Source organism: Onychostruthus taczanowskii, unplaced genomic scaffold (genome assembly GCF_017590055.1).
Source record: "Onychostruthus taczanowskii isolate IOZ18803 unplaced genomic scaffold, ASM1759005v1 scaffold3, whole genome shotgun sequence".
Lineage (NCBI taxonomy): Eukaryota > Metazoa > Chordata > Aves > Passeriformes > Passeridae > Onychostruthus > Onychostruthus taczanowskii.
Window position 1 is genome coordinate 23,581,489 of NW_024500349.1, and position 18,217 is coordinate 23,599,705.

General features: G+C 43.2%; 1 protein-coding gene across 35 annotated transcripts in view; it reads right to left on the reverse strand.

The window, feature by feature from the left end:
- The window catches only part of OBSCN (obscurin, cytoskeletal calmodulin and titin-interacting RhoGEF), a 182,783-nt gene that overhangs the window by 60,432 nt on the left and 104,134 nt on the right, over positions 1-18,217 (reverse strand). For 31 of the 35 annotated variants that reach the window (XM_041408719.1, XM_041408712.1, XM_041408708.1 and 28 more), the window contains 14 exons: positions 15,468-15,734; positions 12,944-13,216; positions 11,506-11,778; positions 9,470-9,757; positions 7,711-7,983; positions 5,334-6,689; positions 4,479-4,757; positions 3,715-3,793; positions 3,232-3,350; positions 2,148-2,345; positions 1,708-1,740; positions 1,521-1,619; positions 817-1,035; positions 12-78 (listed from right to left, as the gene is read on the reverse strand). In XM_041408719.1, coding sequence (XP_041264653.1) covers positions 12-78; positions 817-1,035; positions 1,521-1,619; positions 1,708-1,740; positions 2,148-2,345; positions 3,232-3,350; positions 3,715-3,793; positions 4,479-4,757; positions 5,334-6,689; positions 7,711-7,983; positions 9,470-9,757; positions 11,506-11,778; positions 12,944-13,216; positions 15,468-15,734 — 3,823 coding nt within the window. The remainder of the gene's footprint in view (positions 1-11; positions 79-816; positions 1,036-1,520; positions 1,620-1,707; positions 1,741-2,147; positions 2,346-3,231; positions 3,351-3,714; positions 3,794-4,478; positions 4,758-5,333; positions 6,690-7,710; positions 7,984-9,469; positions 9,758-11,505; positions 11,779-12,943; positions 13,217-15,467; positions 15,735-18,217) is intronic. The other 4 variants (XM_041408725.1, XM_041408718.1, XM_041408713.1 and 1 more) reach the window with 3 other exon arrangements.

Below are 18,217 nucleotides of genomic sequence, written 5' to 3' on the forward strand. Positions count from 1 at the left end.
ATCCAACTTACCCCAGTGTGGTCATGATGGCTTCTGACACCATCACACGCTCCTGGGTCAGGACTTCAGCCTCTTTCACTGCAAGATTGGGGTTTGTCATTAGAGGACAGAAGGCTCAGAATGTCCTTTTTTAGGTGTTTAGTGCAGGCACATTTTCTAGACACAGAGCACTGCAGCAGCTCCTGACCTGGGATATATATTCCCAGTCCTGTGATGGCAGTGGTTTTCCCCTCCTCTCCCTGCCCATGGAAAATATGTAATTGCCCCATTTCTCCACACTGCTCAAGTTATGCTCCTGCAACTCTTGGTGCAATAAAAATGTGGGATGCAAAGCAGGAACAGAAAAACGGAATCCTTTACAGCTCTGCCCAGATTCCCAGTATATATTTCCCCCCATCTTTTTCTGTTAAGAGGCCTTGGAAGCTCTACAAAAATCAAGTAACTCTAATACAAAGTACCTCAGCAGAGTGAAACACTCAGTTTTTCAAAAGGTGACTTTCCCAATTGTTTTACATTGTTTTTCTTTCATTTTTTAAAATGTGTACTTTGTTGTTCCTTAGATTTGCCTTCTGTTTACACTGAAAAGATGCTGCTGTTAATACAAGACAGAGCCAGAAATCTAAAATATTATAGAAGAGTATAACCATTTGCAAGAGAAGCAAAATCATGGCTGCTTCTTGAGAAAATGCATTTTTTTGGGTGTGATTGGATAATTTCCTTGAGAGTCACACTTGGTGGTTTGTTTTTTTTTTTCCCCTTAGGCACTGCATAAAAGGCAAATATAGAGAAATTGTTTGTGTTGCAGCAAAGATTTACCATCTGCAACTTCCAGGTTGGCAGTGCAGATGGACTGGCCAGCCTTGTTGGTGGCAATGCAGGTGTAAGCTCCACTGTACTTCTTCTTGACATCCAGCAGGATCAGGCTGTGGTGCATGTTGGAGCTGGCCAGTTTGTACCCAGGAGTGTCTGGTTTGATCCACAGGATGTCTTCCCGAGACTCTTCTTTCATCCAAGTGACTGTTGGTGGTGGATGTCCTAAAGGGAAATTGGTGCAATAATCTTTAATCTTCCTGTTTGTGTTCCTCCCTTAAAATGATGAGCCTTGCTGTGAAAAAATGCTGGTTTTATCCATTTTCTGATACTTTCCCAACAATAACAGGCATAACATGCAATAAAGGAGGATAAACCATTTTACAGCATGCTCATAAAGACATCAGATCTTTTTGAAAAACCAAAATTGTCAATCACCATACAATTCATGGTCAACATACATCATACTGCATCCGTCATACTGCGAAGTGTCATCATCCCCATTTTTACATACAGAAAAATGGAGGTGAAGAAAAATAAGATGCTTTGTTGTGAAGTGTCTTTGTAAGAAATGTAAGTTGTGAGTAGAATCCCAGACTTCAGATAGAGGAAAGAAGGTTAAAATGACTTGGGGGCAGAGAGAGAAGAATGTGTTGTGAAATTACATATTTCAAGTGTTATTCAGAGAGATGAGGTATCTGCTCACTTACCTTCAACTTTGACAGATAATGTGATGCTTGCACCCTTTTTCACCTTTTTGTTTGTAAATCTTTCAAGGAATCTTGGCGGTATCAGCTGCTCATGGGAATCTGGAAATAATATTATTGAAGAAGCACAGTGAGCTTAGACTGAAAAATTCCTGGGGCTTCTGTTCTCACCTGCTGTGGCTTCTCTCACCTGTTTTGGATGGCTCTTCTTTCTCATAAGGATCTGAAACACAAGGAGAAAAAAAAGAACACGGCAACTATAAATAAGTGTTAATCCAGGAGTTGCAGAAAAAGGCTCCCAAACTGATTCCAGTGGAGATATTACACAGAAATATTGGTGTGATTTGTAAGAGCCCCTAAGTTTTAATGAAATGAACTTTTAACGAGGATGGGCAAAAATAAAATACCTGTTTATGAGACAACAGTCAGACCACAGAGAAGTGGCATCATCATCTTCTTAAACAGTAAATTTATAGGTGAATAAATTAGGAACCAAGAGTAAAGCACATCATCTTTTACCTACAGACTTCCCCACCTCACCTGAATTACCTTAAGAGGTTTCCTCAGTAAAAAATAACTATACAACATGGTAAGAACCTCTGGAACAGCCCAGAAGAGAGCCACACCCACCTTTGACTACCAGCCTGGCTGAGGAATACGCAGAGCCAGCAGAGTTGATGACAAATATCAAATACTGGCCGGCGTCTGCTTTGGTGACGTCACGGATTTCCAGGGAGTGGAATTCCTGCCTGTCAGTCTTGAGGATACGGTCTGAGGCCTTCAGGGGCTGCCCATTTTTGAACCAATAGAGACGAGGCTGAGGGTACCCTGTGAGGAGTAGTTGCAGACACAGACAAATGAACAAAATTCATTGGCAACGCTGATTTGGGAGCATCTCCAAACTGCCGGATCCTCTGCTGTTTCAAGGGTTTAACAGGGCCCTTGTTTCAAGGGTTTAACCAATTAGGAATGCTTAAAAAGGCATTAAATTTGATTTATCAGTCAAAATTATTTCCTGTCTCCTGAGTTTCTGGCAGTCCTCATATTGTCTGCATGTGCAAATGCCTTGGAGGTTGAAAAATCAACACTTAGGTCTGATTTGAAAGGTTCACAAGGAGAAATGTTGAAGCCAAATGCATTCTCATAATTTTTATAGACAGCAACAGGAGAAAACAGGAAAATCCCTACCAGAGTCAACACCAGAGGGATTTGCAGACTTACATTGTAGGAGCAACCCCTTAATGGAGGAATGCAAGTCCATGACTGCTTAATTTATTGAAGAGAATGAAGGAGACTGACGTCATTAATATGATTATGATTAATATCAATACATTATACTAGATATTGTTATTTATTTTATATAAATATATATGTAATATCTAATGATAGCCATTAATAATGATAACAAATAATGTCAAGTTCATTATTCTTAATTGCTCCTGTTCTCAGAGAAATCCAGAATTCAATTTTCAGAAGCACATGCCTGTCGTTATGCCTGGATATATGGACACAAAATTAAGCTTAATCTGCCTAAGTCTGCTCCAACAGTCCCTGTTCAGCAGCATGAACACATTCCCCAGCTGGTTTGTGCAGAAATGGTGCAAGGTGCTCAGCCTGGGGGCACAGCTGCAGAAGAACACCTTGGAAAACCTTGTCCAGCACTTCAACCTGATACCAGACTTGAAAAACTGACAATACTGTGGGATCCACTCACCTTTCACCTTTAGGTGAAATTTAGCCAGCGATGCTCCAGGTGCCACGTGAATATCATGAAGCTCATCAAAGATCTGGGGCAACTGCTCCTCCTCAGTGGTGGATTCCTCCTGTTCTCGGCTAAGCAGCAATTGGGATTAGAAAGACGAAAATCAGGACTCCAGGTAAGAGTTTGGAATCAGCATGAGCTATTTTAGGTAAATTCAGTCTGTGGGTTTTGGCATCCTGAGGACAGACTCAGCACCATCTGACATTAAAAGTAAAAGAGTGATTCCTTGAGGAAATACCCCGGCTTGCCTGAAGGCTCCAGAGCAATTCTGCCCACAATAAATGTGCAGCTGTTGCAGTTATTGCATCTCAGCTGGGCTGGATGCTCCTTTATGGCATTAACCTGCCCTGCTCGACACAGCAAACACAACCCTGGCATAAATATACAGATTGATCTCACCGAGTCAGAGGTTAGGGCCACAATTCCATATTTTACCTTGAAATATATTCCTTGGCACTGTAATAAGATGATGTCTCAGTTGCATCTGCTGCTGTCTCATAGTCCGTGCTGGTCACTGTTAAATGGAAGAAGATAGCCCTTGAATCATCTGAGCTTTGAAATGATTTTTCTTGCTTAAATAGTTCTTACTGATCTTGGTTCCCTAATTTGAGTTACTGGCAGGTGGATTTTATATTGTACTGCAGCAGGATCCCACACGTCCCTGGATTATGAAAAACACCTCTGTTCACCCCAAAAGCTTTGCTCTGAACCTCGCCTTGGAGTTAGCAAAACCCAGCTGAACCCAAAAAGTTTGCAAGTGACAATTTTGTGGCCAAAACATCTTCCTTTAAAATGTAAATGGTGTGGAGATTCTCAGTTCAGTCAAAGAAAGAACAGAGATCATTTCTCCCAGGCTGAACCTGAGAATCGTAGAGGAAAGATCGAAAACAATTATTAGCTCTCTTTCTGTAACCAGTGTTTATAGTTATGGTTCTTCACAGTGTGCTATTCATAGTCACCAACAGTGTGAGATGTTTCTACTTTGAGACCAATCAAGTATCACCTCAGCAAGTCACATTATAAAAGACCCTCTAATTTCATTAAAGTTAACCCTCTAATCCACCTGAAGACTAGAGTCTTTCTTTCTGTCCCTGACTCAACAGCATCAAATGGTGCTTTCCTTGGGGAAAAAAAAAAAATTAATCAGGTCTGAGCAGAACTGCTTTAATTGGTTTTGCTACTGTGATTTTGAGACTTACAGTCCACACGAAGCTCAGCCTTGGTTGAAGCCACCCCCATGTTGTTCTCAGCGAGGCAGCGGTAGACGCCCATGTCCGTGGGCACCACGGCGGTGATGATCAGCTGGTGACACCCTTCCTGGTCCTCGTTGATCATGTAGTGATCGTTTTCCTCAATAGCTTTGCCATCCTTGAACCAGCGAACCGTGGGCAGGGGTTTGCCAATGACGATGCAGTCGAAGCTCACTGGGTACCCATCCTGGACCTCTTGGTTTTGGAGCTCGGTCATGAACATAGGGGCTAAAGGTGGGGTGGTTGGAGAGAAGAAAGAAAAGTTTGGTTTTATCTAAAGATATATTTTAGGCTGCTGCTTCCAAGACTTCTGGTTTCCAGTTTTTTAATTACAGAGTAATATCTTTTCTCCAGAAAAGAGTCAAGAAACTCCCTAGCACTATGAAGATATTCCATCAGCACAGCTGGTACCAATACTACAGCTGCCAACTATATATTGTCCCTGCTCCTATCCTTGCCAAAATGTCTTGTCTCCCTCAGAACCATTCTAAGCCCTACATAATTAATTTGAGTACCATAATCATAGTATTTATGGTCATGTTGTAGTAGGTGACATTTCTACCATGAAAAGGGGCTTCATAGATAAGTCAATACATTGAAACCCCCTCACCAGTGTGCCTCTTCTCCCTCAAAATGAAAAAGAATTTTAAAAGTCATTATTTTTTCTAAAAGTGCAAAGTTTTCATAAAAATATCTGCAACTAATTTAGAAAAAAAAACAACAAACTTGCTTGAGAGTGAAAAAATTATATTGTGACCTGTTCCCACAGTCTTTTTCAAGGAATGGCAAGATTTCCTTCCCTACCTGTGTCAGAAGTCAGCAAAGGTGGTGGAGGTCTCGCTACTGGAGGTGGAAACTTCCCAAAGGTGGGAGGTGATGCCTTCCCAATGCGCAATTCAATTTTTTTCGGGCCTTGTTCCAAGATGTCGATCTCCACTGGAATTCCCAGAGCACCAAACATCTCTCTGAACCGTGTGGCGGCTGTTTTGGCCTCAGACATGATTTCAAACTTGATGTAGATGTACTGATCATCCTCACGGTACGTCTGGTGGTCAACCACGTCTATGTCCCCTTCATCTGCGCTGACAAAGAGCTCTTCCTCCACATCCGAGATCTCCGTGGAGATCTTGGCCCTGAAGAGTCTGTGGAGTCTCCTTCCTGCTTTTCGGAAAGCGTCGTCCAGCTCGCTGCCGGACGAGCTCTCCGTCTCGCTGTCGGTGCTCTGTTTACTCCTCTTCTCCTTAGCAAGAACTTGAGCTTCCTGAGTGCCAACCACCACCTTAGCGCTGTGTGAGACCTTGCCAAACTTATTGGATGCCTCACAGGTGTATTTACCTGCATCCTTCCTGTCCAGGCCAGCGATAATCAAGGAGCAGGTGCCATCGCTGTAGTTGTCTATGTGGTAGTAGCGGCCATCCGAGAGCTCCTTCCCGTCTTTCAGCCAGCGCACGTTCATGTCAGTTTTGCTGTGGGCCACACACTCCAAGTGCAGGGTGCTTCCAGGCTCTCCAGAGAAGTCTTTGAAGGTCTCAGTAAACACCGGGCACTCTTGTTGCTTGATCTCTTTTCTGACTTTGTAGCCTTTGAAAGCGGCTTGGATCTTCACAGCCGCCTTGTTCATGGAGGGATCATCTAAATCTGGCAGCTCTGGTTCAGCTGGCTGAGCTGCTGTGGTGGTCACAGTGGTTTCCACTGTGGATGTCTCCCACTGTTTCCATAGTTTTCCTGTGGAGGTGGACTGAACCTTGCTGGTAATGCTGGTGCTCTTTTTCTCAGCTTTCTTGAGGTAGTTTACTAGGGAAGGAGTCCCAGCTCTGGATTCATCATCAGAGCTTGTGAAAGAGAAATCTGCCTCTCCTGTCCTGGCCAGCTCGTCACACGTGGAGTACTCCTCTGAGTAGTAGTGAGACATCTCTGCTTCCTCCTTCCTCAGCTTCTGAAGCTTCTCATCCTCCTCAGGCACCTCACTGATGGAATCCAAGGTGGGCTCCCGGCTCATACGGCGCTTCTTGGCCAGGGCTTCCCACAGGAGGTGAAGATCTCCCTCCTGGGCAGCTTCAGGGGGCAGGCTGGGCTGGATGTGTCCATCCACCTGCTCTTCAGCCCGGCTGGCAGGGGGAGCTTCTCTGGCAATCTCCTTCAGCATCGACACTGTGGGAACTGCAGGGAATGAAACAGATGAGAAGTTAAATATCTCTCAGTTTTGAGAAAGCACATGGAAATGTTCTACGGGAGTCTCTAAGCATCATACTGAGGACAACGTGAGAATTTACAGAATCACAGGATGAGGAAGGTTGGAAGGAACCTTTGGATATCATCTAGTCCAACGTCCCTGCTCACACACAGTCCCCTAGATCACACTATTCAGTGTCCAGATGGATTTTGAATATCTCCAGAGAAGGAGACTTCACACCCTCTCTGGGAAGTTGATATAATTGAATCTGGTCCAGGTGAACTTGTCCTAGCTGACCATGCTTTGAGGAGGAGGATGGACCACACCATCTTCAGGAAGTCTGTCCAACCTCAACAATCCTGTGATTCTATGCATGCACTTAAAACATTACCAAACAACTTTTTAAAAAAAATTATTTATTCCTTGCACATTTGGACCCAATAAATCTATTTGTGCCCCTTTAAATGTTGCAGTTGATGAACTTGTTGTTAAGATTGCCAGTGGAGCCTGAAAAGCCACCCAGGCTCATCCAATCTCCCAGATATACAAGGCTTCCCTGTCTGTCCTGAATAGATCTCCAGTGGCTGTGCTGGGAGCTGAGACTCCCATCTCACATGGACACACCTGCTTAGTTGGATGTGCCTAAGTCTGGAGGTGTCGGGGACACATTCAAGTGCCTCTACATGTTACCCAGTCTCTTTTGAGATGCTCCAAATTGTCTGGGACATCCACAGAATACCCTAAAGCATCTCAAAAGGCACCAAAAACTCATGTAGAGACAATAATGTCACACCTTAAATATCTGTCTCCTGAAACTCTAATCTGAGCAACTCAAAACTATTTGGGAGGCAGGAACATACTGGGCAATGCCAAACAGGAAAATAACAATTCCTTGTGGATTGTTATCATAGCTTGTAAAAGAAAATTCTTTCCAGTCCAAGGTGTGGAGATGGCCCTGGATGTCCACACCAGACCTGATTTAACACCCCAGCAATGCACACTCTGTACCTTCAAGACACAGGCTGGCAACAGATTTGACTTCTGGAGAAGCCATGCAGGTGTAGCTGTCCTGATCCTCAGGTTTAAATCCACGGATGATGAGTATCTGCTTCGTTCCATCAGAGAGGATCTCATATCTCCCTCCAGCTTTTATTTGCTCTTTTCCCTTGAACCAAGTCACTTTCTCCTCAGTTTTACTTGATAATGTGCACTCCAGGCGAGCCACCCCCCCTTCCGAGACAGATCCTCCCACCATAGGTTGGGCGATGGTAACTGGAGGCTCTGCAATTACAGAAATAAAGTGAATTAACACAAAGAGCAATCATCTGGATTTAAGGCACTCCGCTCCATAAAATATCCAAGCAACCATCCATCATTTACAGATTTTTCAGCTGTTGTAGACTACTAAAGGGAAAAAAAATTGAAAAGACTGGCAGCATCCAAAGTGTGCTCTTCCAAAGATAATATCAAAACAACTTTCCAAGCTCTCCCAGTGCTTAAACCAGCTCCATCTAAACACACACATGCAGAAATGGTTGCATTTTCCACATTCCTCTGTTTCTTTGCTGGTCTTCATTTACCCATCATCAGTATAAAAGAAGTTCTACAGTTTTCTAGATCTTAAATGTTTTGAAGTGAAGAAGTTGTGATGTGAGACAAAAAAGAAACAATAAATGGAATGAAAAGAGATTATTCAAAGAGGCATTCATCTCTGCCTTGAAATAAAAAAAAAATGTAGATATATACGCTATCTTAGGAAGAGTAAAAATCATCAAAAAGCATAAATAATTTAAACCAAAAAATTCTCTGCACTTTCTTTACTTTGGAAGGAGGTCTACCAATGGAATGCTGATTGTAGAACCACGATACCTCAAAGAAAACCACGTTAAACTCCGAGATGTTGACTAGGGTTTAAAACACAGTTCTGGGTTCCCAAAAGCAGCATATCCCTCAAGGTTACTTTCCCCTCTGCACGTTTCACCAGGGTGAGGGGATTGCTGCCCAAAATGCCTGGGGTTTGTTGTTGACAAAGTCAGCATGTGCAGAGTCATCAGGGTCCATCACTGGCAGCCGTTATTGTTACCAAAAAAAGTCATTGTGTACCTGAACCTTAAGCAAAAGAGTATTTTTTATCATTATACTCATTTTGAGGAATTTAGATGAGTGATACCAGAGAAAGAGTTGCAAGAAAAGAAAGACTGAGAGAGAGAGAGAGACTCCCCATCCCACTGAAGCTTCCAAAGTTTCACCATCAGACAGCGAAGGAACTGTGTCCCCCAGCATTTCTTTGGGGGAATTCTTGAAAAAGACGCATAAAAAACATTAAAAAGATGGGTGAAGAAGACAACATCGCTCACTCATGGTCACAGTCTTGGTTACTCCAAACACATTCCAGCATGCCCTTTTTCACTCATTCCATCCTAACTCCACCAGAAAAGACACCCGTGGTGACTGGCCAACGCATGGGTGCAGTGCAAGAAACCCATGGTGATGGGCCAGCACGTGGATGATGCAGTGCAGGCTGCAAGACAGCTGGATGCAGTTTGGAGGAAATCAAAGAACAGTGCTAAAAACGCGGCAGCTTTTGTTCACAGCAGCCCAGAAAGACTTTTATTATCCCAAGCACTTCCTCCTCTACTGTGTTGTCAGCCAAGCACTGAAAGATATTGCACTGGGAGATGCCTGGGATGTATGAAGCAGGCATGCCATGCAAAATGTAGGGTCTGCAGGAGCTTGCAGTCCTCCCTGGAGCTGTGTCCATCCTCACCTAACCGCACCATCTGGGGGAAGTGCACCGCCTCGCTGGCCCCCGCTTTATTTACGGCCGACACTCGGAATCTGTAGGGCTCCCCCGGAGCGAGGCCATCCACCGTGAGCTCCGTGTTTTGGATGAGGCCCTCTCTGCAGGACTGCCAGCCAACTCCTGGGATTTTCCTCTCCACCTTGTAGCCCAGGATGTCCTGGCTGCCGTCACCCAGCGGCTTGTGCCAGGACAGGGTGACAGAGTGGCTGCTCTGACTTAGAACTTCTGGCTCTTCGGGTGGCTCGGGGAGGGCTGGGGGCACAACAGAGGTCCTGTGATGTATGATGTGAGCAGTAACACTTCATCCTAAAACACCCCAGAGCCTTCTGCAATGTGAAGAAGACACTGCTGTCCTCCTTCCTCCCCGTGAGGAGAGAAGCGCAATGGACCGAGTATTCTCCTTGTTGTAAAGTTGAGTGTAAAGTCATCACAAAGTCATGACCGTGAGTACCTGTGCACCATTGATTTGTCCTTGTCTGCCCTGATCTATGCTGAGAAACATTTATTTTCCAACTGTCATCTCAAATAATTAACCTCTTTGCCCCACCAAGCTTAGAATAAAGATAATCCTACACAGTCCATATTATCAAGGAGTTCAACTGAAAATTCCAAGCACATTTGAGCCTTGATTGTGTTTATTTTACGTCTGGCCTTAATTGAAATCAAGTTATTATGGGACTAAAGAATAACTCAAATATTTTAATAACAAGTTACTCCACTTCTATGTAATTGTAGTATGTGTCACAGCATCAGGCAAAAACAAGTAAATATGTGACGGGAATGATCTGGTGTCCTGCTGTCCATGATCATAGAATGGTTTGGGTTGGGACCTTGAAGATCATCTAATCCCAATCCCTACACTCAGTGCACTGGAAAATGTTCCTTGCTTACATTACACTTTGGCCTAACAGACAGAAATAATTCTTTCAGTCTTGAGTTCAAGACATTTACGATGTAAATGACCTGCCATGACATACCAATCCAAAGAATTAAAGGCAAATATGGTCAACAACCAGTTCTTTAACACCACAAGAACAACATAAAATCTTTTCTCTGTTGTCAGCCAAATTTCATACAGAAAAATCTGTCAACAGAAAGAGTATTGTATTTTTATTTTGAAGTTCCTTAAATGTAAGTACCCAAAATTAGAAAAAGCTGATTTAAATCTATCAAACTTTTTTTTTTAATTGTGGTGGAAATGACTGTAATATGTAAGAAAGATCCCTTAAGTCTCAGAAATCATTAAACAGAGATTGCCTGTAGCTATTTAAAGTATAGGTGGTCTATCAGTGACTCTAACATCTCAGCTACAACTAAAATACATTTAATTATCTCATAACCATCACTGGGATAGTGCTGTGTGACCACTGCTGGGCCACCCACTTGTCCCACTGTGGGAAGGAGCCAAATCTTGGGTGCTGAAAAGGACACTGACTTGGCATCATCCAACCTGCTCCATGAGGGAATTAGGGAATTATCATCTTCCCTACTTAACTCTCATGTCTCTGGAGCAGGAGGTGTGTGCTTCATGGGTGTCCCCACTTGAGGGTTTTAATATGCTACTCATTAATGTGGAAAAATGTTTGCCCTGCACATGAGCTGACTAGCAGATTTCAAAGATTCCTCTGCTGTTCTGGATGATTTTTCCACATGGATTCTAGCTCAGCTCCCTCCTGTGTGCACATTTGCCAAGAGTGAAGTTGGACTCTGAGAATACTGATTTCTGTTAGAGTTTATGTTACATTTTACAAAAGACTGCAGCTAAAGAAAGCTGGACCGCATCTCTACCATCACTAGCCTGAAACATTTTTCTTCTGATGAGGTGGAAGTGGTCAAAGAGCAAGTTGCCAGTACTATCTTCTCAGACTAAGAACACTATTTTGGTACATGTGACGCAAAATGGAAAAAATCAGCAGAAAGATTGGGAAATTCAGTGTTGTAGCTCAATACCAAAAGTTTGAGATTTTGAGTGCCCCTGGGCTGGAACAACACACACTTACCAATCACAGAAAGCTTGGCTGATGAAATGGCCTCCCTGGAAGCAAAGGTCACCTCTCCAGAATGATGCAGTTGGGCTTTTTTCAGAATAAGTTTGTATTTGTTTCCATCTGCTTGCACCTCCCAGTCCTCACCCGGCTGGATCTCTGTGTCATTGCTGTACCAGGCCACTTCATTAACTGGCACAGCTTCACTCAGGACACAGCTAAATGTTGCTTTTTCCCCCAGAGACACTTCCACATCCCTGAGAGGCTGCAAGAACTGCAGGCGCCACCCTGTAGATTAAAATCAGCGATCAAGCCCTCAGTCACAGAAACAATCAGGAGATTTTGTGACTATTTGTGCTGAAGCTCTGAACAGCCAGGCCTTGGAGAGCAAGGAGGTCGTTAAAAGGTTTATGTGTATTGCCAGAACAGAAGGTTTAGAATCACAGAATGGTTTGGTTTGGACTTTGAAGCCCGTCTTGCTGCATCCCCTGCCTTGGGCAGGGACACCTTCCACCACACCAGGTTGCTCCAAACCCCATCTAATCCATAAGTGGAGACTGATCTCTGCTTTTGTACTCTTATTTTCTTGTACAGAAAGGGTTTCTGGTCCCCACTGGGGTCTCCTGTAATAGCATAAAGTAAAAGGATACAGAGATAACGTTGTGGCTGATAAAACCCCCCTCTCTGAAGGCCTGAAGTGCCTATAAACACAACCAAATCCATCAGAATCATGACAGCTCTAAGACAATCATTTGCTGCTAATTCAGTGCCAACTGCTCCTGCTTATAAACCATCTCACATCCTACAGAGCAAGAAAACAAGGAAATTGTAAAGCATCACCCATTTAGGAGTGAGAGAATTGGATTTTTTTCAGATTTTTGTTTTTCAGGGAAAACAAAAGGCTTTGGGATGACCTGATTTGTATATGAAGGGAGCCGACAAGAAAGATGGAGAGGGACTTTTTGCAAGAGCATGGAGTGACAGGACAAGGGGGAATGGATTCAGATGGACAGAGAGTAGGTTTACATGAGATATTAGGAAGAAATGAAATTCTTTGCTGTGAGCATGGTGAGACCCTGGCAAAGGGTGCCCAGAGCAGCTGTGGCTGCCCCTGGATCCCTGGAAATGCCCAAGGCCAGGTTGGATGGGGCTTGGAGCAGCCTGGGACAGTGGAAGGTGTCCCTGCCATGGAAGGGGTGGCACTGGATGATCTTTAAGGTTTCCTCCAACCCAATCCATTCTGTGATTCTGTGGGTTCATGGTGGGTTTGATGATCTCAGAGATCTTTCCCAACCTGAATGATTCTGTGATTTGTTGCGTGGGAAGAACATTTAGATAAGAGACAAACAACAAATGCAACATTTCCTTGCCGCTACTCATCATATTTCCCTGGTTTCTTTCCCCCTTTCCAACCAGAAATTGAAGATTTTCCCTGCTCAAGCACTTGAGTTACCTTTCACTGTGAGGAAGGCTGAGGTCACAGCATCACTGCACATGAAAGTCACCCTGCAGCTGTCCTGGGGAGTTAAATTCTTCAGCAGCAGGATATGCCTGAGTCCATTTTCAAAGTAAACCATCTCAGTGTTTTCTGTGGTTTTGGCAGGCTCATCATCAATCAGCCAGTTGTAATTGTAGGTCTCAGGCTTGGAGAGGTAACACTCGAACAGGGCTTCCCCTCCTTCCACAGCCTCCACGTTCTCCAAGCCCTGGACAATGCTGTTCTTGGCTAGAAAAGAAGAATTAACAGAATTAATTATTTGGCCATATATCTCTGAATATTGGCAAGCCTCAGAGCACTGGATGATTCCCACTGCTGCAAAGCTGGTGGAAAAATGTGGATGTGATAAACTGTGCTTGTAGGTTTAATTGTTGATTGCAATATGTGCTCTAATGAAGTATTACAATAAAAAGATTTAAAGACAGTTTAAAAGTAATGATAAATCTCTAGACCCTCCAGCACTTCATCTAGAGCCTCTAGCATTTCACCCAGATTTCTTCCAAAAACTTGGTTTTTATAAATAAAGGAAAAAATGGACATATTTGTATGAATCAGGCCAATAGTCAATAGGAAGGCATAGCTCGGGAAGATAAAGTGCAAATTCCTTTTGTCCTATGACAGTTTCCCAAAGATCTCCCAGACAGCACAATTATCATCATGATGGGGGAGATGTGAATCCACTGACAGCTCATGATAAAATCTCATTACTTTTCTTGCAAAGCAAATGTAAGAGAATGTTATGGCTGGCAAAGCTATAGTGACATTTATCTGAGATAATTCTGCCTCTAGGAAACACACAAAGTCAAAATCTTTATCAAGATTACTTTGAATGGTAAATTTCTGAATTATTGTAAAAGCTCTGTGACATTGAGGTCTATTTTCCCGTGCTGTGTGGTGAGTTGTGGGGTCAGAAACATGCACAAACCTCCACCCTCCAGCCATGCATCAGCTGGCACCTGGACAGGAACAATTAACTCAATGCCAAATTAAATGTGGGCTGGTGCATGTGGGTATAATTCATGTTGCTGCAGGGACAAATGACATGCACAAGGGTGGGGACACATGGTTGAGTAAATACAGTTTACACAAATGCCATAAAATGGTCAGCATGATTTGTGTTATAAACCAAGACCCCGAGACATTCCTGTTCAGATCTCTACAGATCATTTGGAACCATGCCCAGCAAAAAAAAACATTAGTAAAAATAAATAAAATGTTAAAAACCTCCAAACTGAGGCATTTATTTAATGGTAAAAACAAACAAACATACCCAAAAAGCATAATTTACCAGATATTGATTAACTTATTACTGATTACAAGGTGCCCAGAGATGTTGTGTGTGGACTCCCCATCCCTGAAAGTGTTCAAGGTCAGGTTGGATGGGGCTTGGAGCAACCCGGGACAGTGGAAGGTGTCCCTGCCCATGGCTGGGGGTTTGAAATTAAATGACCTTTAAGGTCTTTTCCAACCCAAACTATTCTGGGCTTCTACAACACTAAAAATATTCTGAATTTTATAAGATTCATACTTATGGAGGGCAATGAGGGGGTTGCAGACTCTTCTTGGAGAATGTGTAATTTTTGTTAGAACAACTCAAATTGTTTATCTGTGTACTTTGGAAGCACTGGTTTCCCTAATTATGGAAAGCAGCCAATTGCTAACCCTACTTCCTCTTGCATGCTTTTAGATTATGTTCATTAAAATCTTTTTAAATCCCTACAATGGAAAGTGCTTATCAATGTAGAAACCATTATAATAAATAACACCCTGTTCTTCTGCTCTAACCAACTGCAGTTAAGCAAGAAGGCAAAATAGCCACAAATATTCAGAAATCAGAACCTGCTGTTGCTGATCACTCCAACTCACTTGGTAACCAAACCCAGAAATTCCAAACGCAGCAGAAAAAAAAAAAAAAAAAAAGAAATTTCCATGTAAAATCCTAACTTTTTGTTAATTTTGTATATATTGTTCTTCAGGGTCTCCACAATTGTGAGTACTCAGTGAGGAGGTAATTCCTGAGGGATCACTGAAATAGGTAAATTACCAAACTCTTTTACTCAGCAAAATAAAATGGAATTCCACGCTACCCATTAGTTACTGGTTTCATGTAAAAAGTGCTGTAAAAATTGCTCTTTAATAGCAAAACAATATTTGTATTATTGCTTTGGACCAAGAATACACCTGTGATTTTACAATTCAGCAGGACACATCCCATCACACCGACACTCCAGCTCACTGCAGAAGAGGTGGAGTGGGTAAGTGGTGCAGTGAGTGAGTGTAAATTAGAAATAAGATCATCCTGCAGCTTCATATTCAACTCACTTTACCCTCAACTATTTTTATCCTCGTTTTCAGTACTGGAGTGAACAGCAAGAGCAGGTATCTGATGTGTCCCTTATTGCAAAGCCTCGCCATGATTTTTTCTACCTCGTTTATTTGGAACCCATGGTAGTCTTCCTCTCTGGCTGGAAGACCTCACCTTGAACATCAAGTGTAGCCATCACTTTAATGCCTTCAGCTTCACAAGAATAGATTCCAGTGTCTTCTGGGACCGTGGGGTTAATTTTTAGCATGCTCACATTCCAGTCCTGATCGATAATCACTCGCTGCCCATCTGCATGTATTTCCTGATCATTTTTCTTCCAGATGGCGTGCACTGGCCTAGAATATTGGCATATGAACTCTGCTGGGCCATCTTCATCAACAGTTATGTCCTGCATGGGACTGACCACTTCAATGGTGGGATCTGTTAACCAACACGTCAGGAAGGACATGCATTAGTGGATCCCCATGGAAACCACCCCTTGGAGGGTTTTTGCCAAGCACAGAGCCCGTGGGGAGCAAGCAGAGTGGCACTGCAAGCAGGGGGATTAGCAGTTTAGTCTGTGCCTGTGTCAGCATCAAGCAGGATGGAAGCCAGACTGGTGCATTAGAACATGACCATGGGAAATGGGCCACCAGGAATTATAAGGCTTGTGCTGGAACAGTCCTGAGTTTGGACTGCTTCTCCAATTTGGTGTTTCTCCCAGTGTTTCTGAGATCGTCCAGGCTGGGGAGCACTGGATGTGAAACACTTCTGCTTCCCAAATGTGGAGCAGAAGTGTGATGCAGAGGACTGCAGGGAGTGGTTCCCTGCAACTCTCAACCTCACAGAGCAATAGGAAAATACCACAAACCCTACTGAAAGCTCCTTGTGTGACTAAAATATAACTACTCATCAGAAATAAACAGTCCTCAAATGCAGGCACTCATTCCTGTCCTGGGGTGGTCTTGGCTGTCAGAAATCACGTGAGGAGCAAATATCCAGGACAACTGTGACAAAAAAAAGGGCACTCCACAGGAGCAGATGAATATTGTTTTGACTTTTTGTGTGTTTCTCTGCAGCAGACACATTATTTGGAGAAAAACAATAGGATTTCCTTTACAGTATTTAATCTAGAGATCACTGAGAGATCATAAACCACTGACATCTCAGACTGAGATCCCATAAAATGCTGAGAGCAGCTGAATATGCAGCTCCTCTAAGGTGGTGAGATCCATGAGACTGCTCTTAAACACTTTTAAAACCCAAGTTCTGCTTCTTGTGAGGCAGCTGCAAGGCACAGTAGATATATCTGACCTAAAATACTGTGAGTTCCCAAAGCAGCCAAGGGTCCCTCCTGAGATGTCAGACTGGATCATCCATCGACAATGCAATATGCAGGTCAAAAGGAAAAATCTCAATGCAGTCTGAAAATGGAAGTCTCTCTGAAACATCATTCTTAGCAGAATTACATCAGCTTTAAAAAAAAAAAAACAACTATATATATATATATTTTTTTAATAGGGCTGCAAAGGGACATAAAAAGATGACAATCAGAGAAAGCTGGGATATCAGGAGCTTGACATGATGGTCCTTGAGGAACCCTTCCAGCTCAGGACATCCTGTGATTCTATGATGCCCTTATTCTTCAAATAGTTGCTCTGCTCACAAGCCAGCTGGGATAACCCAACAGGGACTCTGTCTGGAATGCTCCTCTTGAAACTGCTGCAGCAGACTGAGGCTTTGGGATGCTCCTGGCAGACCTTGGGGAGCAAAGAGAGCTTTGCAAACGTCATTTGGAAACTTGCTGCAAGGCTTGATCCCACTCACTAAGGTTCCCTCTGCCACTTGTGTTTGTGGAGAGGAGGCTCCGTGGAAGATCCTGGAGATGTTTTGCTGACTGAAGAAACAAGCAGGTGTCTGGGGAGCACGACTACATCCCCTTCCATAAGATGCAGAAATGTGTTTCTCACAGCAAATATCACCTGTGGTACTGGAGAAGGTCCTGGTCCCACTGTCCCCTCGCTGTTGGCCAGGGCAAGGATTTTGGTGGCCCCGTTCACCTGTGCAGCTCTTTGGGACTGAGGAGCCAACGTGTGCCCTGGAACCTGCAATTCTCACCTGCCCAGAGGAGCTAGAAAACAGCAGCAGCTCTTTTACCCTTCTCCATCCTCCCCCCATCATCTGTGAGCATCACTGCAGGTCATGGAATGAATGACTTGCTGGGCAATGATGTTGTGGACTCCCAGCATGAAAAGCTGAGATCTCACTTGTTACAGAATAAATCAAATTACCAACGTGCCTTAAACCAGGAGAACGAGGCACAAGGAACAAGTCAGTTTGCTCCTTGATGAAGAGCAAGCCATGGATGGCTTGCTAGACTGAAATATATTTCAAACAAAAGTTTATGCTTAAATTTGTGGACAAAATAAAGTGCACAAAATTGTCAACACAAGAATGGTTGGAATTTTAAAAATGTTTCACTTTTCTATGAAATCGAGTGTTACTGAGCATAGTGTAACTGGGGTTATCCCAATCCAGTTATAAAATACTGCTAGTGTGATTCAGGCTTGCAATTCAGGAATCTTGGCTTCATGGAAGCACAAAATATCCACATACACGTGTGTAGCTGCACGAGCTGTGGGGTTGGTCTGGATGATCTCCAGACATTTCTTCCAAAATCAGTGATGCTGTGATTCCATGAAATGGAAATACCTCAGGAGCTTGTAAATTCACTGAGCAAAATACCTAACAATGCATTTATTTTATGTTCTAGGCACACTAGATTTTTTTTTTTTTTTTTTTTTTTTTTTGGTCGTGCCAAAAAAGCATTTTTTTTTTTTTTTTGGCCCCCTTAATTTTTTTTTTTTTTTTTTTTTTTTTTGCCTGGAGAGCTCAGAACCAGGTTCTGTCTCTGAAAATGGATG